This window comes from Bos indicus x Bos taurus, chromosome 10 (genome assembly GCF_003369695.1).
Source record: "Bos indicus x Bos taurus breed Angus x Brahman F1 hybrid chromosome 10, Bos_hybrid_MaternalHap_v2.0, whole genome shotgun sequence".
NCBI classification, from domain to species: Eukaryota; Metazoa; Chordata; class Mammalia; order Artiodactyla; family Bovidae; genus Bos; species Bos indicus x Bos taurus.
Window position 1 is genome coordinate 31112592 of NC_040085.1, and position 16582 is coordinate 31129173.

General features: G+C 42.7%; 2 protein-coding genes across 14 annotated transcripts in view; both read left to right on the forward strand.

Annotated features, from left to right (window-relative positions):
* MGA (MGA, MAX dimerization protein) overlaps positions 1-6557 on the forward strand; it is a 149099-nt gene extending 142542 nt beyond the window's left edge. For 9 of the 11 annotated variants that reach the window (XM_027553604.1, XM_027553602.1, XM_027553610.1 and 6 more), the window contains one exon: positions 1056-6557. In XM_027553604.1, the coding sequence (XP_027409405.1) occupies positions 1056-2332 (1277 nt within the window). In that variant the 3' untranslated portion in view covers positions 2333-6557. The remainder of the gene's footprint in view (positions 1-1055) is intronic. The other 2 variants (XM_027553603.1, XM_027553606.1) reach the window with 1 other exon arrangement.
* Positions 6558-8612: 2055 nt separating this feature from the next.
* The window catches only part of MAPKBP1 (mitogen-activated protein kinase binding protein 1), a 51147-nt gene continuing 43177 nt past the window's right edge, over positions 8613-16582 (forward strand). For 2 of the 3 annotated variants that reach the window (XM_027553613.1, XM_027553615.1), the window contains exons 1-2: positions 8613-8706; positions 9258-9479. In XM_027553613.1, the coding sequence (XP_027409414.1) occupies positions 9363-9479 (117 nt within the window). In that variant the 5' untranslated portion in view covers positions 8613-8706; positions 9258-9362. The remainder of the gene's footprint in view (positions 8707-9257; positions 9480-16582) is intronic. The other variant, XM_027553614.1, reaches the window with a different exon arrangement.

Sequence of the window (16582 nt, forward strand, 5' to 3'; positions counted from 1 at the left end):
CTGGTATCTCAAAGTGATAGAGAAAGCCTAAGCCTTTGAATGTGTTCTATAGTAATAAAGAGCTGTTGTATTCAAGTCTGTATGAGAGGGTTCTCTCTTTAGAACGTTTGGCTCTATCTGTGGTATTGATTGGTCTTTTTTTTACCTGGGGATGGGAACTATTTTGTGATCTCTCCTAATTTCTAATTGTGTGCTAAGTTGCTTCAGTTGTGTCCAACTCTTTGTGACCCTATGAACTGTAGCCCTCCAGGCTCCTCTGTCCATGGGATTCTCCAGGCAAGAATACTGAAGTGGGTTGCCATGCCCTCCTCCAGGGGATCTTTCCTACCCAGGGATCAAATCCTCCTCTCCTATGTCTCCTGCATTGGCAGGAGGGTTCTTCACCCCTAGCGCCACCTGGGAAGCCCAATTTCTAATTAGGGAAAGAATTTAAAAGATGTGAAAGTAAAAGGAATGTGAGGAGTCATTATTATAGTTTTGGTGTTGATAAATATGTATCAGTTTTGTGTTGTACTCAAAGATGGTACACTCCTACATTACCAACCTGATAAAGTTGGAGCACTCTCTCTTTTGGCAGTGAGGAGTTGAGTTGAAAAGGAAATTTTACTTTGATCATTTAGGTTTTACAAACCTAAATTGCTGTTAAGGTAAAAGGATATCCTTACCAATACTAATACTGCTAAACCCAGTCTGGAGGAGTCATCTTCCTAGAGTGCTGCCTTTAGGGCTTCATCTTTCTGTCAGAGTAGCAGTTATTGGGTGAACAGAATCAAGATGTGTGTCTGCCTCAGGATAAAAAAATAAACTTGGGGAACATTTATATTAAAAAATTAAATAGAACTTTTATTAATGATGGAATATCAGTGTGTCTTTTGGTTAAATTTTACCTATTTTCTTGTTAGGCTAACTCTGTAATTTGAAAAACTAGCATTTCCTTTCATCTTCCTGCTAAAAGTAGACGGTGAAAATTTAACTCCTTTGAGATGGTTATTGGGTATGAATGGGAGCGAGTGCTTACCACTATAGATAAATGAGTTTTTTTTTTTCTTCCCTAGAAAATGACGACTTATTTATGATGCCAAGAATTGTTAATGTGACATCATTGGCAACAGAGGGAGGTTTGGTAGATATGAGTGGCAGCAAATACCCCCATGAAGTTCCTGATGGCAAGCCACCTGACCACCTGAAAAACACTGTCAGGAGTGAGGATAACTCCTGTGAAGATTTGGGTAGAATCTCTTCCAGAGGCAACCATAGAGATGTCAGAATGACACTGGGTACAGCACAGGTTTATCTGTCACATAAAGATTCTGGTTTTCCACAAATAGTTGATGTTTCCAGTATGCAAGAAGCACAAGAATTCTTACCCAAAAAGATTTCTGGTGATACCAGAGGGAGTCAGCATAAATGGAAAGAGAGTGAATCAAGACGGGAGAGACTGAAGACAAAGGAGTCTCCATTTCATAAATTAAAGATGAAAGATCTCAAAGACTCAAGCATAGAGATGGAATTGAGAAAGGTAGCATCAGCTATAGAGGAAGCAGCATTGGATCCCAGTGAACTGCTAACTAGTATGGAAGATGAGGATGATACTGATGAGACACTGACATCTCTGCTCAATGAGATTGCCTTTCTTAATCAGCAGTTAAATGATGACTCTGTTAGCCTGGCTGAACTGCCTAGCTCTCTGGATACAGAGTTCCCAGGGGATGCTCGCCGGGCTTTCATCAGTAAGCTTCCTCCTGGGAACAGAGCGACTTTCCAGGTTGGCCACTTGGAAACTGGTTTGAAGGAATTGCCTGATGTGCAAGGGGAGAGTGACTCTGTCAGCCCCCTCCTCTTGCACTTGGAAGATGATGACTTTTCTGAGAATGAAAAACAACTTGCAGAACCAGCCTCTGAACCAGATGTACTTAAGATTGTCATTGACTCTGAGATAAAGGATCCCCTCGTTTCCCAGAGGAAAGCGGGGGATGAAGGAAAGAGTGCTTCTGGCGTCCCTGCCGAGCCTGAAAGTGTGTCCTCACCCCCTGTCCTACACATGAAGGGTGGCCTAGAGAACAGCAGCACAGACACCTTGTGGAGGCCCATGCCAAAGTTGGCACCTCTAGGTTTAAAAGTAGCTAATCCTTCCAGTGATACAGAGGGTCAGAGTCTCAAGGTGATGCCTTGTTTGGCACCTGTAGCTGCCAAAGTTGGGTCAGTTGGACACAAAATGAACTTAACAGGGAATGATCAGGAATGCCGGGAGAGCAAGGTGATGCCTACATTGGCACCTGTTGTGGCCAAACTGGGCAACACTGGGGCCTCGCCAAGTTCTGCAGGGAAATGAACTTAGTTGTTCTCAGGCAGAAGCCAGGCTGTGAGGGGGAGCCTCCTTTCTCTGCAGGCACCTGTTTGTGTCATGGAACTGTGATCCTTGACTTTGAAATGTGGTGAATGATGGTAGAGAAAGGGGGTAGGGTGCTGACCTCCGTATAAGAAATTAACTACTATGAAATTCTGATCATGTTAAAATGTGTTACCTCACTTGTGGTGCTGGGTCTCCTCATCCTCTCGAAGAAGATGCGATCCATTACTGAACACGAGGTGCCCCTCTTACCCAAGGAATTTGTAACAAGACTAGGTCCATAGTGGTTCCTAGTTCTTCCCTCCCAGAGTAAAAGCTGCTTGAGACTTAGGAGTTGCTGTGGACTGAACCTTAGCTGATAGCTGTTGTTTTAAGTCTGAAGTCCAAGGAATGTGATGCACTTGTGCAAAGGGATCCAGAAGAGGTAGCTTTTAGTTGGTGTTTCAGAATAGGGGGAGAGAGGATGGGTACCATGGAATACCAAAGTGAAGGACTTAGTATCATTCAACAAAATTTTCTCTTCTTTCATATCCTAAGTAGCTTCCATTCCCTCACCTTTTCAATCAGAATTATAAATCTAAGCCTTCTGGTAAAGTAGGAATGCTTTTAAAAAAGCTTTTATTACTAAGGTAATAATTTTGAGATTTAAAAATTAACTAGTTCTCCCTTACTGTGTTTGGGTGTTGAGAAGACCATTTCACGGTACCAAGGATTTCTACCTTGAATATGTTTTTTGGAGGTAGACATACAGGGAGCCCTTCCCCTTTTCACAAATCACATCACTCAAAAGACATGTAAAATGATAAGCATTCCCTCCCCGTACCAGAGACAGTGGCCAAAACAAAACAAAACAAACTGTGGGGCTGGGTATTTCACAAGTCAAACCAGCCTCCTGGTGCTTGGAGGTTTCATTCACTGTTACCTGCACAGGATGTAAAGAAAAGAAAAGTCACAGTAGGCACTCTTTACCAGGGAAATAAGGCAGTATTTGAATCACAAGATATATTTTTTATTATCTGCTACCATGGATTCAATGATCTGTAGAGCTTTTTCACTCATTAGCTGTCAGGGTATGAAGGTCTGACAGCCTGTAAAGATAAAAAGATATTTATATTTTTGTATAGTTGTTTTCATAGATTTCTCAAAGGCTGAAGTTTTCAACCTAGAAGATGAGATTTGTATTGAGTATAGAAATGATGTTTCCTATCTAGTTTGTAAATAATCATGGTGCACTTGAGGGGTCTCTTGGAAACTCCTGGGGGCAAGAATCACTATTCTGAAAATGTATAGACTGGGATTTAGCTGCTGCATTTTGCCTTTCTTAAATAATTATATTTTGGAATGTAACCCCTGTTCTGTCTTCATTGACAGGATTTGCTTGTGTTGTGAAACAATAACACAAGAGCTTCCAGTGCCTGGGCTGTGCCTAGGCCGTGCTGTTTCTTCTACATCCCCTGCCTTCTTTATCCCAAACCCCACTCAGCATTTCTTCAGAACTAGGTTGTGAAACCAACTTTGGAATGGTCCTAGCCAGTGAATTATTACCTCCGTGGTTGGTTCCCTTTCTAGTAACTCTGGTAATAAACAGATTGAAAAGGGTGGGAAAGTTTCCTCTGCGAATTGCACCGGGAACACATTCTTTGTTGTTTTTTTTTATGCTTCTTGCCTTTCTTGACCTCCTCATCAGCCTCCAGCCTTCCCACCTCTAAAGGTTACTGAAGGAGCTTCAAGTAGGTGATGAGTGCCCCTCAGCTTCTCATTATCCCTCCCACTTCTCTTTACCCAGGAGATTTCATTCAATGCCTTAGCCAAGGAATCCAGCACCTGTCTTCCCTGCTAATAACTGTCCTTGGAGATGCTAGTAGTTTAATCCAGGTATAGCAGTTTCCCATTATTTCTTTGCTTGTCTTGTCTTCGTGTTCCCTCCTGACTTTCCAAGGCTCTTAAAGCTTTTGAGGGTCAGCCAAGGAGCAGGCAAGTGAGCGAGTAATCCTCAGGAAAAGAAGGACCATTCTGCTTCTGAACACTGTTCCCTTTTTTAGAAGAAAATAGACAAATAGGTAGTATTCATTTCTTGATGGGAAGATATTTGACTGTTTATGGAAGATTCCAGAGATAGAAATGAGAGATGATCCAGTGTGTTCAAGGAAGGCTGCAGATGTCATTATAAACACCCCCACCCTGCCCCATAATGGTGTTTGCAAGACCTCTTAGAACTAGGGAGTTGTTAGGGCTAATTTGAGGAGGGCTCAGTCTTAAGAACAATCCTACAGTCTTGATAGAAAACTAAAAATCTCCAAAAACTCCAACCCTTTAAACCTTACCCCAGGAGAAACTGATCTATGAAAATTCATGTGTGACTATGAAAGATGTAGTTGAGTGAGGAGTTGAGGAATTGGGAGGATAGTGAGCTCTCACCCTAACTATAAGAAGCATGATCTCAGTAGACCAATAATTCGCCTTTTTATACATCTGTAAATAAATGGAATGTTTTTAAGAATATAATTATGTCAGATTTAGCTTTTTCTTTTATATATTAAATATATATCTTTCTTTTTCTGCTTTTGAAAAATGACTATTTTTTTAGAACCTAAGAACAGAAGAAGTTTGGTCAGTGGGAGAATGTATAAACTTGAAATAAATCAGTTACAATAATTAAAGCAGGACTTGGTGTTGCTAGGTTTGTGCTGAGTTGTAATAGAGGATTCTGATGCTCTGAGACATCTGGGATGGTCACTGAAGGAGTTTAATCATAGAAATTCCTTACTGTTTTCAAAGTTTCTGACATGCCATTTGGGGGAGGTTTTTTGTATTCTATCTTTGCAGCATGTTTTACATGGAGAATTTGAAATTTCATACAACTTGATGGCAAGTATTTGTCTCAAGAAGTCATTCTACAGTGAAGAATGGCTAGCCTCCTAGTACCAGTGTGTGCAGGGTGTAACATACCTGTTAGCCATAGTCTTAGTGGCTAAGGACAATAGATGTTCTTAAAGCAAGCTATAGGTTAACTAGTGTCACAGTTTACAAAGAATTTTTATTAAAGGAGTCCTTTAGACATTAAACTACTCTAAGGTCACTAACAGATCAAGTCCAGTTATATAAACTTCATACATATCACTGTGTGTAATGTTTTTTTCCCCAGAATTATGATGAGATACTAAACAACAGGCCTTTCTATAACAAGTTTGAAACTGTTTTGAACACAGAAGAAAGGCAGACAATCCATATATTATTTGGAGCAGGGTTTAGTAATATAGATAGTTTTTTCCCCCTGATTATACTAGTTGAGATATTGGAATGATATCAGGTGAATTGAGAGGTAAATGCACTTTGAAGATAGTCTGAAAAATGATGACCCTTATTCCTCACACTCAGATTAAAACAAAACAAAAAACAATGCACAGAGGCACAAAGTAGGCACATTTTCAGATACTTTTGTAGAGAATGATTGATAACCAAGAATCAGAATAGATTTATTGCACAGAATTGTTGATTTTTAAGAAAATATAAGGGCATCAGTACTTCATGTTGTGTTAGCGCTAATGAAATTTTCCATGAACATGAATTGCTGGATGCAGGGAAAATTAAAGCTGAGGTATATAGACTTACTGCCATTTGGAGAAAAAGTAAAATGCTTTTTTGAAATTAAGTTAGAGGGAAATAATTTGATACATACAACTTTTGAACTGAGGCATAATTGTAGCATTTTGTAGCATATGACTGAACTGCTCTACAAAGATATGCTAAGTGCTGATTAATAGGGATGGAAGTGTGTGGAGGGTGAGAAGGCTAAACCATGGGATGAGTTGAAATTTTGAGACAAATCTAAACTCTACTAAATTCTGTCATTGTAAACTATGCTGTTAGATTTTGTTAAATAAGAAAGCAGTCTTGGAAGCATTGTTTTCAGATCCATCCTGTTTCCAACTGCAAACATTGGTCTCAGCTGTCCCCCAGTGCCTTGCATGTAAAGGTGCTCAATAAATATTTGAATTGATGAGCAACTGTTTAGCCTGTTAGTTTTCTAGGATCTTATAATTGCACCTATTTGTATATTAAGCCTAGGGTAAATTTAAAAATCTAATTATGGTCGTGAAAACAGACAATTGTATACACCTTTCCTAGACATGTGGAATTTTAGAATCTGACAACCATGTATACATATTGAGGACATAGACAAGTGAATAAAACATGAAATAGCATATGAACAATGAAATATATGTGTAAGGGTCAGCTGCATTTTGGAGGGTGGGATAGCAATTATTTGAAGAAAAGGGAATAATGAGTTTATTCACTTTGGACCTGGGATGATGATTTTCTGAGCCTACAAGCCTATTTCCCAAATTGGTACTTAAAAGTCTACACGGTACATATCCTAGATAGTAAGGTAGGACTCAGTTGTGAAGAATTAAAAATACGTGATGTTGATCCTAGACTGGAAGTATCCAGATTCTAGACTTAAGTCTCTTCATTACACTGTTCTCAGTTGTTTTTTGCCAGATCATCTTAGACAATGAAAGCAGGAGCTTGTATTGTTTCTGTAACTTCAGCTTCAGATGGGAGTAATTTGGGGAACATTTTTCTGAAGAGGATAAACCAAATAGCTTTTGATAGGAAATGACCAATGACTTTCCTGGCCATGAGTGGTTAGGTAAGTGAGAAATGATCCAGATAGAATTAGGGACAGCTCTAATGGGTGGAGGTGAGATTTGCTCGGGAATGCAGCACACAAGTAAGGACACCAGGTGGCACCCTTTATCAGCAGTGCTTCATTGATCCTCCACGCCCCCCTGCCTGCCGCCATGGAGGCAAAATCAGACTAGCAAGGAGTGAAAGGAACCAGCCCCCAGTTTCATACAGTTACGGCTAATGACCTTGACCACCTCCTCCAAATTTGAAAATACCATTTTATATTTCATTACCTCTGCAATGCATGGTTGAAAGGAAGGAAAGGTCATTCCTCTGGTAGCTATTGCCAGTTGGTTTTCCAAGAGGTGACTTCCCTGATCTTTGCTTCTGGTAGCTATTGCCAGCTGGTCTTCCAAGAAGTGACGTTTATGTCAACTTGTTAGCTTTACAGTTCTCACACAAGTATATACCTGTTCTGTCACTTGGCAGTACAAGAGCCACTCACAGCAGTAAGTAGGTTTAAGAGTTTTTCCCTCTTGCTAACATGTCATCTCCCCCAGGGTTCCCCTTAAGTATCTGGATCAGATGGGAGACGTATCAGTGTACTCTTTCTCTGGAGCCCAACTGTTGAAATAGGTTAAGCTTTTTGTAAGGTAATTTCTCTAGCAACTAGGCGGAAAGGCACCTAGAAAACAAACTTAGGTTGAAACACGTATTAAATAATAGGCAAAGGTGTTTCTGTGCACACTCTGCCATCCCCCCAACTTCTCTCCCCCACCCGTTGAGCTAGAAAAACTTTTACTATTGAATCTGGTGCCAACAAGCTTGGCAGTGAAATCGCCAAAGTAACTGTATCAAGGAAAAGGGTTCGTGAGTGAGTTTTGACAGGAACATGGAAAATGGCTGGAGCAACTGGTTAACTGGATGAGAACGAGATGGAACATTGGAGGCTAAAGAAAACATGAAACAAATACGTCCCATCGGCACATTGACCCGATCGCACCCTTCCCGCCTAAAGCTCTCTCCTAGGCTATCAGCTTCTTCCGCCTTCTTCCACCGCGGCCAATCAGGTTGCTTAGTTCAATACACTCCGTAGCGATCGACTTATGAAGAATTATTTCCATGTAGGTCAACTCGCCCGGCAAGCGGCGAGCAGAAATTATTCTAGCCACTTTAAATCCCGGCGCTTGGAAGCAGACTTTATGGCTGTATCCAGTCCTGTAATTCTCAGCTAGGAGTTTCAGCTCGGTCCCTCGGGCCTATTAAAAGCCAACCATAGTGCCGCTGGGGGCGTGGTTACCGTCCTGTTAGGGTTCTGGGAAGTGCGCTTCTCTGGGGGACCAGGCCTGATAATACCATAAAAGGCTTGGTTTTCTCAGTTCTGAAGCCGTGTTCTGACGACCTCCCTCTAGGATCCGTAGTCGCGACTGCATTGTGCGGAATCCGTGGATCCCGGGTGCCCAGTCCTCGCTTCCTAGGCCCTTTCCTGGGCCCCGCCCCATAAGCCGTACTCGTCCACTCTGGGAACGCCCCCGTGCGTAGAGGCCGCGCCCCCTCGTCTCCGCTCCTCCTATCCAGCCGGTGGCTGAGCCCAGACGGTAGTTCGCGTTTTGAGCCGCTCGTGCCACCATAGCTGCTTCTGCCGCTGCCGCAGCGGAGCTGAAATCGCTGAGCGCGATGCCTGAGGGCGCTGCGAGCCGGGCGGCCCTCGCGCCCGGGGGCTGGTGAGGCTGGGCCCGAGCGGGGGCGCTGGCGAGTAGCAGGGGCTTCTGAGGGACCGAAAAGCGAAGGATCTAGGGCTCCCGTGGCGGCCTGAGAGCGAGCTCGGGAGGGTCGTGGGTGGGGGAGGGAGGCCCCCGTGGCAGAAAGGGTTGCAGGGCCAAGACGAGCCCCGCCGGGCTGGGTGTCCCCGCGGCCGCCGGCGCAGGTGCTCACGACCGCTGCGGGGCTCCTTGGTAGCCTCGGTGTCCTCCTCCTTTAGACGCTGCTGTTGCCATGAAAACAATTGGGAGTTAACGGGAATCGGACCAGTCACTAGCCCTTCTAGGGCCCATCTTATCCTTTCAGTTGAACGCCTCTGGCAGGTGTGGGCCTGGCATTTCTTCGCAGCTCAGGCTTTTTAACGCCCCCTTTCCCTGAGTCTGTCCTTAAGGCGTTTTAAGAAACCGCGCAGGGCTTGAAGGTGGGAATGAGGCTAAGGGAGAGGGCAGTTACCTAGAGATAAGAGCTGCAGGCACAGCTTAGGCAGAAGGTAAGGTGGCCTCTACCATCTCAGGTCAGTGAGAGGGCATACTGGAAGGGCCTGTGGAGTGGGAAAGCATTGCCGCTGTTGAGGCAAGTCCCAGGATTGGGCCAGGAGCTGTCCCCGGGGCTCCCCATCATGATGGCTGTGGAGGGGTCAACCATTACCAGCCGGATCAAGAACCTTCTGCGATCCCCGTCCATCAAATTACGCAGGAGTAAGGCAGGAAACCGGCGAGAAGACCTCAGCTCCAAGGTGAGTCCTAGTATTGGGAGCCAACCCTTCCCATCCCTCCTCTCCCCTCCCCTTGTCTGCTCCACGTACATCTTTTACCTTACTCTTTCTGGGGAAAGAGGAGAACTAGAAGCTCATGGTAGCTCTAAAGGACCATCTCTGCCGCTCAAGAAAGCAATTATTTAGTTATAAGGTAAAGGGAAAAGAGCCTCATGGGTGAGCATGCTGAGATTCATCCGCGAAGAGCATGAGGAAGGCAACATGAGGGTTCAATTGTGGCCTCACTACAAACTAAGTCTATGCTTGGGGAAGCCAGTTGATATGCTGACTCAGTTTTCCTTCTTGGAAGAAGGTAGTGAGACCACGTATCCTGTGATGGGCTGAGCTACCACAAGTGTTAAGTGTCACAGCTGGGTTTCTCTAAGACAGTGGTAGCAGAAATGTGCTAAAACACCTTGTCAGAGGAATTGGCTTGGTAAATGCTCTTCCTTGGGGTCAAAACAAATTTACTTGTCTATGCAAGAGACCTGAATTAATTTAACTGGAGTTTCTTGGCTTTTTAGAAAAGGTAACATGCAAGGGGCCAAGTATCTGCCAGCCATGCAAATTCTGGTTTGCCCCTGGACATTGCTCATCTCATTCACTATATCCCACCCTGCTGCAGAAGTTCTCCAGGAACCAAGTCCCCTTCCATCCCCTCACTTGTCTGAGTGGTGGTGTTTATGCTTTCTTCAACTTCTAGAGCCCCACAAGTTTGGGAATACAAAAGCCGACTAAATTTATTTAATCCCTGAGGGAAAGTGGGGCCTTGTTCCCACAGGATCAGATTAGACTTTTGTGTCATATTAGCAGCCTGTAAACACAGTGGCCTTGTGTGGTGCAGGATTGCTACAGGGAGAGGCGTTTGAGACAGCAGCATTTTATTGCCTTGCCTGCATCTCTTCAGAGATGAGTAAACCCAGTGAGGAATGATTTGGAATGCTAATATACAGCATGGCAGAGTTCTGGGAGGACTTAACTCAGATCCCTGTCCCTTAGTGGAAGCTTACTTGGCTTTGGTCACAAATGACCCCCTTTCCTGTATATTCTTTCAGCAGGAATCATATTTGGCCACAAGGTTCCATGGCTGTGGAGAGAGTGACTTTTCCAGGGGCCCTCATTGATCATTGTTCATAATCTCCAAAGGCAGGAGAATGAGCCTGAAACATAGACAACTGTCTTGGATTTGGCTCTGTTCACTTGTTTGTTGTGTTGGATCATTCTTGGTGTTGGAGGCTCTCGTATTCCTGGCTGGTTACTTGGCAATGACCGGCACTGTTAGAGCCATCTTCTTGTATTTTTGGCCTCTTTTTCTGACCCAGAATGATACACGTAATAGAAATGTATGGTGGGATTTTAGTCTTCAGTATTAGTACTTATTGTAATTTTGGTCTGGAATCCAGAAGGTATGGTCACCATTCTTTAAAATTTACTATGTCATTAATCATTAATACATTCAACAAACGTTTATTAAGTGCCAATGATGTGTAGAATCAGTGATGAATAAAACATTATCCTTGCCATCAAAGAGCTTGTGGCTAGTCAGACATGTAAACAAATAATTACAACATGATGTGGCAAATGCTGTCCTGGAAGTATGTATAAAGGTGTTGATGGCAGTACAGGGGAGGGAACCTAAATCAGCTTAGGGGGATTAGGAAAAAACTTTCACCGAGGAAGGGATGCTTGAACAAGAGAAGAGGAGAAGCTCTCCAGGAAAACAGTGAAAACTGGAATCTTTGGCATCACCATTAAACGTCCCCGCTTCACATAGGAATTCAGTGCTTCAAACTGCTTTAAATGGCTTTGTTTGTCCTAGAGCTGTGAATGAAGGAAATACTTAGCTGAAGTTGAATGACCCTTGAATAGTCTGACTGAGCTCGAGTGCCGGTGCATATCTTTAGCACCCAAAACTAGTAGCTGCCTTTGCGTGCCTCAGACCTTGCCTCTTGCAGATGCCCGACTCCCGGCACTCTTTATTGAAGACTACCCGAGATGATTCTAAAAGCCTGCCTTATGGTAACCAACGTAAGACCTGGTGTATAAGGCTTCATGTGCTGCTCTAATATATGGTAGCTGTGGTAACAGTCATAGAGCTTGTGATTCATGGATAACTAACTCTGAAGCAAAATTTGAAGACCAAAAGACATACGTATTTTGTGGTGGTTGGGGGCAAAGAAGGAAGTGACAGAGGGCCTTTATGCAGCTCTTACCTCATATGGCCTGTTGCTTTGAATCATAACTGTTCCTTCTATCTAAAGTAGCCTTTTCACCAAATTCTCCACTTATTTTTAGATCCAACTCTATATTTACTGGAGCCACGGGGCCTTCTCAGACTAGCCCTACCACCTTGGAATCAGTCTCTAATTGTTCTTTATGTATGTCTTCATTTCTTAAGGTCAGGGCCATGTTCTTTATTTCCTTTACATCACCAGGCTTCGTACAGTGTAAGGAATGGTCTAAATACTAAATGAATAAATGGATGAGAAAAATTAAAAGATCTCAAATATAGTGAAGGTAAATTCCAGAAGAAGAGCAAATGTTCAGGAGGAATTTGTGACTTCTTTAGAAATCAAAATTAGAAATAATAAAATGTTGAAAAGAAATTTAAAAAAGAAATAGAGACACATCCTATTTAAGTGTGAAGGGCATTAGAGAGAAAGAGAAGTATATATATCCAGAAAGTAGTGCTCATTAAAAGCTTTTTAATTCAGAAGAGACCTAGTTAAAAATATGGTTAAAATATGGTTAAAAGCCAAAGTGAGAGCCAGTAGAGATGGGGATTTAAGTTATTAGAGAGAGTAGGTGAGAGCTGGGATTTCTATTATATTTTCTCTAAGGGAAGGAAAGAAGTCTCTGCAGTGTAACAGAATTAGAGAAGAGTAATTTGAGGTTTTATGCCAGATCTGCTGAGTCTTGACAAAGTGGAACTCAAGGTTATCAGCTGTAAACACCCTGCAACTTCAAATCCTGTGCAATTTTTCAATTCTTTCTCTCATTTTGGTTGAACTGTGGTTTTCCTTAAGAAGCAAATGTATGTGCTCTTGGTGGCTAAACCTCCCCCTCTTTTCTTAAACTTTCTGAAAGATTTTTATGTGGAAGGAGCTGAGTTGTTTTTCATTTTAACAAAGGACAGAAATGGACTGGAGCCAAGCAAGCAAGATTTAAGTTAGGGATACAAAAGCATTGCTTGTCCTGGAGGGTTGTTAGATTTTGAAGTGAGTAAGGGAGGTTTTGAAATCATCTTCCTTATTAATAGGCATTAGTCCAACCTGCATTATATATTAATATATTATCCCTTTGAAAACAATGGGCGGCAAAGTAACTGCAGCTTTCTTCTGGTTCTCAGTTTTTATAAGTCTAATTTACTCTCCGTCCCCCCCACCCCCATTTCTTTCCCCAATGTTTCTCCTGCCTGACTGTACGGTGGTGCTTTGTGCCTTTTAATATGTGGCAATGAGAAAAATTTGTGTAGGTGAGTTTCATAGAGAAGAAAAAACTGGCAGTAATCTAATTTCACCTTTTGCTTAGTGTTTGAACCCAGATATTAGTATTGTGACTCTATACTCTGCTGATTTGGTAGAGGGGGATCATATTCATTTTCAAAGCATTTATACATCACTGGATTTAGCTTCATGGTGCTCAACTTGGGGGAATGGTCAGGAGAGCTTTAAGACATCAGAATACCTGTGCAGCTTCTAAAAAGTACCCTTTCCTATGCCCCATCCTGTCTATATGGAATCAGAACCTCAGGGGGTAGAGTTTGTTGTTTGTGTATCTATTAAGTTCCACCAGCTGCCCACTGCTGGGTTATGAACCCCTTGGCTTACATGCTAGGTAGGACTCTGACATCTGTTGACTTCATACCCAAGTCCTCATTGAGGGTTCTTGGGAATGTATGAAGCTATCTCAGTAACTATATGCTTCTCCTTGTGTCTTCACAAATCTCCACAGTGTCTTCTGGACTAATTGTTCTGAAACTGCTATATCAGGGATAGATCTGAGAGAAGTGCCCTGTTGTAGGGTCATTTGTAAGGAGCTGATCACTGACTTAACTACAGATGGGCAGGAATTTCCCTTGGGGGCAGAAATAGGAAACTTTATGACAATCCCTGGGTCCTGGCCAGGTTTTTTTTGGTACCATTCCATTACCCACTCCCCTTGGGACTCATAGCAACCCAGAGTTTTTCATGTTTAATACACACTCTCTGGGTTCCCTGCCTAGAATAGATGACCGAGAGGAGAGGCCTCTGTGCCAGCAGCCCTGCCCCTCACCTGTTTTTGTGAGTGAACTTGGGCAAGTTCTTGTTGCATTTTCTGCCTCCAGTATATTCTTCAGTTAAGTCTTGTGAAGTGCTGTGAGCTCCTCAGAACAGGTGGTGTACAGTGAAAAGAGTGAGGTGTCCTCCTGGTCGTGTTCCTTTGATCTCCATTTCCTTTTCCTTCCGGTGCCTGCAGCTGCCCTCAGCCTTCAAAGTAAGTCTCACTGGGGAGACAGAAATTCTTCTCTTCGCAATCAAGCACCCCTTGCTTTGCCGTCTAAAATAGCCCAGTCTCTTCGGGCTCTAAGTTGTCTTGCAGAGCCTCCCCTCATCTACTTGGCCTCCTGCCTTTCAGGGTCTAACAGCACTGCTACTTCTCGCATTTCTTTTCCCTCTCTCAGCTTGTGATTTAGGGCAAGTTTCCCCTGTTGGATCAGGTTGAATGACTGTCTTATTTCTTGCTGATATTTTTAGTATCTTTGGGGCCATTGGTGTTTCTCTTGACTTCCCTCCCTCTTCTCCTTGTTATCTGTGTGTTTTCATTTCTTGACTAATGAGAAAACATTCATATTTAGAAATGAGGCTTCAGCCTGAGCTCTGTACCCTCTCTATCAACCCCCTGAGTCTCAAGTTGGACTTGTGGCTGATATCACTGCCCCTTTGTTTGGAAAACAGTCCAGGGTTTGAAATTTGGGACTGTGTTTATTCACACTAAGCTTCTCTGGGAACATGGCTGTCCCCTTTGTTCTCAGAGTATCTGTTGATTTTTCCTTCATGTCTAGATTGCTGTGTTAGTAGGGAAAAAAGCTACAGTGTTTTCAGTAGGATTCGTTATATTATACATCACATTCCCAGTGCTGCCAGCTAAGCCTCTCCTCTGGGCTCTGTTGTTTAATGCAGGACAGGGCCAGGTTTCTATCAGCCTTCTTTTATAATAATTCTCAGTAGGATGTGTAGTGAGAGCTGCCCACCTCTTTGGAAGTTTACTGAATCAAATCTGCATCATAGATTTTACTTTAGTTTCTGTTACCTCTTAAAAAAAAAAAAAAGAGGGATGGGGAGGGCAAGAAATAAAGTGAGTGTGGTAGACAGACTGGGCAGTGTAGATCCTTAAGGTTGGTATTTTTGGTTGTTCAGATTTTCCAGATCTTGGTTTCCTTCCTCCTGACAGTTGTATCAGCAAGTCCACAGTGCTTCTCAATTGGCCACAGCATTTTCCTCTGGTTTTGAAGGATGCGTCCAGAAGAAAGAGTTCATACTTATCTCCTCTTTGACTTCTGGGGAGAGAATTCCGCCCTCACTCATCTTATCACAGAATGTGATGCTCTGTGTATTGCTTCCCTAGTCTATAAAACAACCTCTCTTCTTAGTTTAGATTTGTTAAGTTTATGCACTTTATCTCTCCTCCTAAACCTGGAATGGAGCTAAACATACTTTCCCTTCCCTGCCCCTACATTCATAGTTGAGATTTAAATATAGCGGAAGATCTTGGAACAACACTTTGTGAAACCACATGGCTGTTTTTATTCTCCCCCCACCTCCACTTTGTCACATTCTCTTTGGGAGGAATCCTGAGAAGGAATTCCTCAGCCTCTTCTGGGTTTGAGCATTGCTTCTCACTCGCACAGAGCTCACTACAATTTCTGACTTCCCGTCATGCCTCTCCTCTCTTTGCTGTCTCTGTTCCTTTAGTGATGCTTCTGGCCGTTTCCCTGTGAGTTTGGCTAACCCATTAAAGGTGCTTGCACAATTGGCACCCCACTACAGTACTCTTGCCTGGAGAATCCCAGGGATGGGGGAGCCTGGTGGGCTGCCGTCTGTAGGGTCGCACAGAGTTGGACACGACTGAAGCGACTTAGCAGCAGCACTTAAAAACTTTAAAAAAAATTGTGGAATAAATATAATAGACATTGAAAAGTTTATGAAATATAATAATATAGCCTTTTTTATTGTGCACAATTATAAAATGATTGCTCATGTAACCACCACCCAAGTCAAGAAACAGAATGCTGCCAAGGTGTTGGTACTTTCTGAAGGATGTGATGCTAAAGGTGTCATTAAGGTGAGATGAGGTTTTTGTCATATGTAATTAAGACGATTTTATTGTTAAAAATTGAAGTACCCGAGGACTTAATCTTGACTAGCTGTTCTTTTACTTTTCAAGTTTCTTTTTCCATCCATTATAGATTTGTGCCATTCCCCATTTCCAGGTAGTATGCTTTTTGGAACCACCCATTCCCAACTTTTGTTGTCCATGCTTCCTGTCTTTATCTTACAATAATAATACTGGAAATTCTAATATTTGTAGTGGTAATAGTGACTAATTTTTATTGAGCTTTTTGCTGTGTACTGTGCTAAGTATATACATACATTATTTAAGTTTCATATCACCCTACTGTAAGTACTGTTACTATCTCCATTTTGTAAATGAGGAAGCTGATGCTAAGAGAGGTGGTTATATATCCAGTGGATGACTGAGCTGTGATTCAAATCTTGGCTGTCTTAACTCCAAAGCCTGATCCTAATCTTTATCCTGTACTCCTCCCGGGGAATCTTCATGTGCAAAATATAACACTGAGCACAGAAATATGCCTAGTATTGCTGCAGCCAAGTGTCACATCTGTGATCAGCTTGAAAAAGAGCAGTACCTTTAAAAATGTACTTTTCCCCCAACATTCCCTATAAAATTAGTTTAATTAACTTCTCAGACTGTTGTTTTAGAACCATCATTCATTAACCCTTGTCCCTGTATGTCCTTGCTCCTCTTCCCACTCCCAACTCCAGATTTCCTGGACTGTATCCCAGCTTCTCATGCTGTGGTAT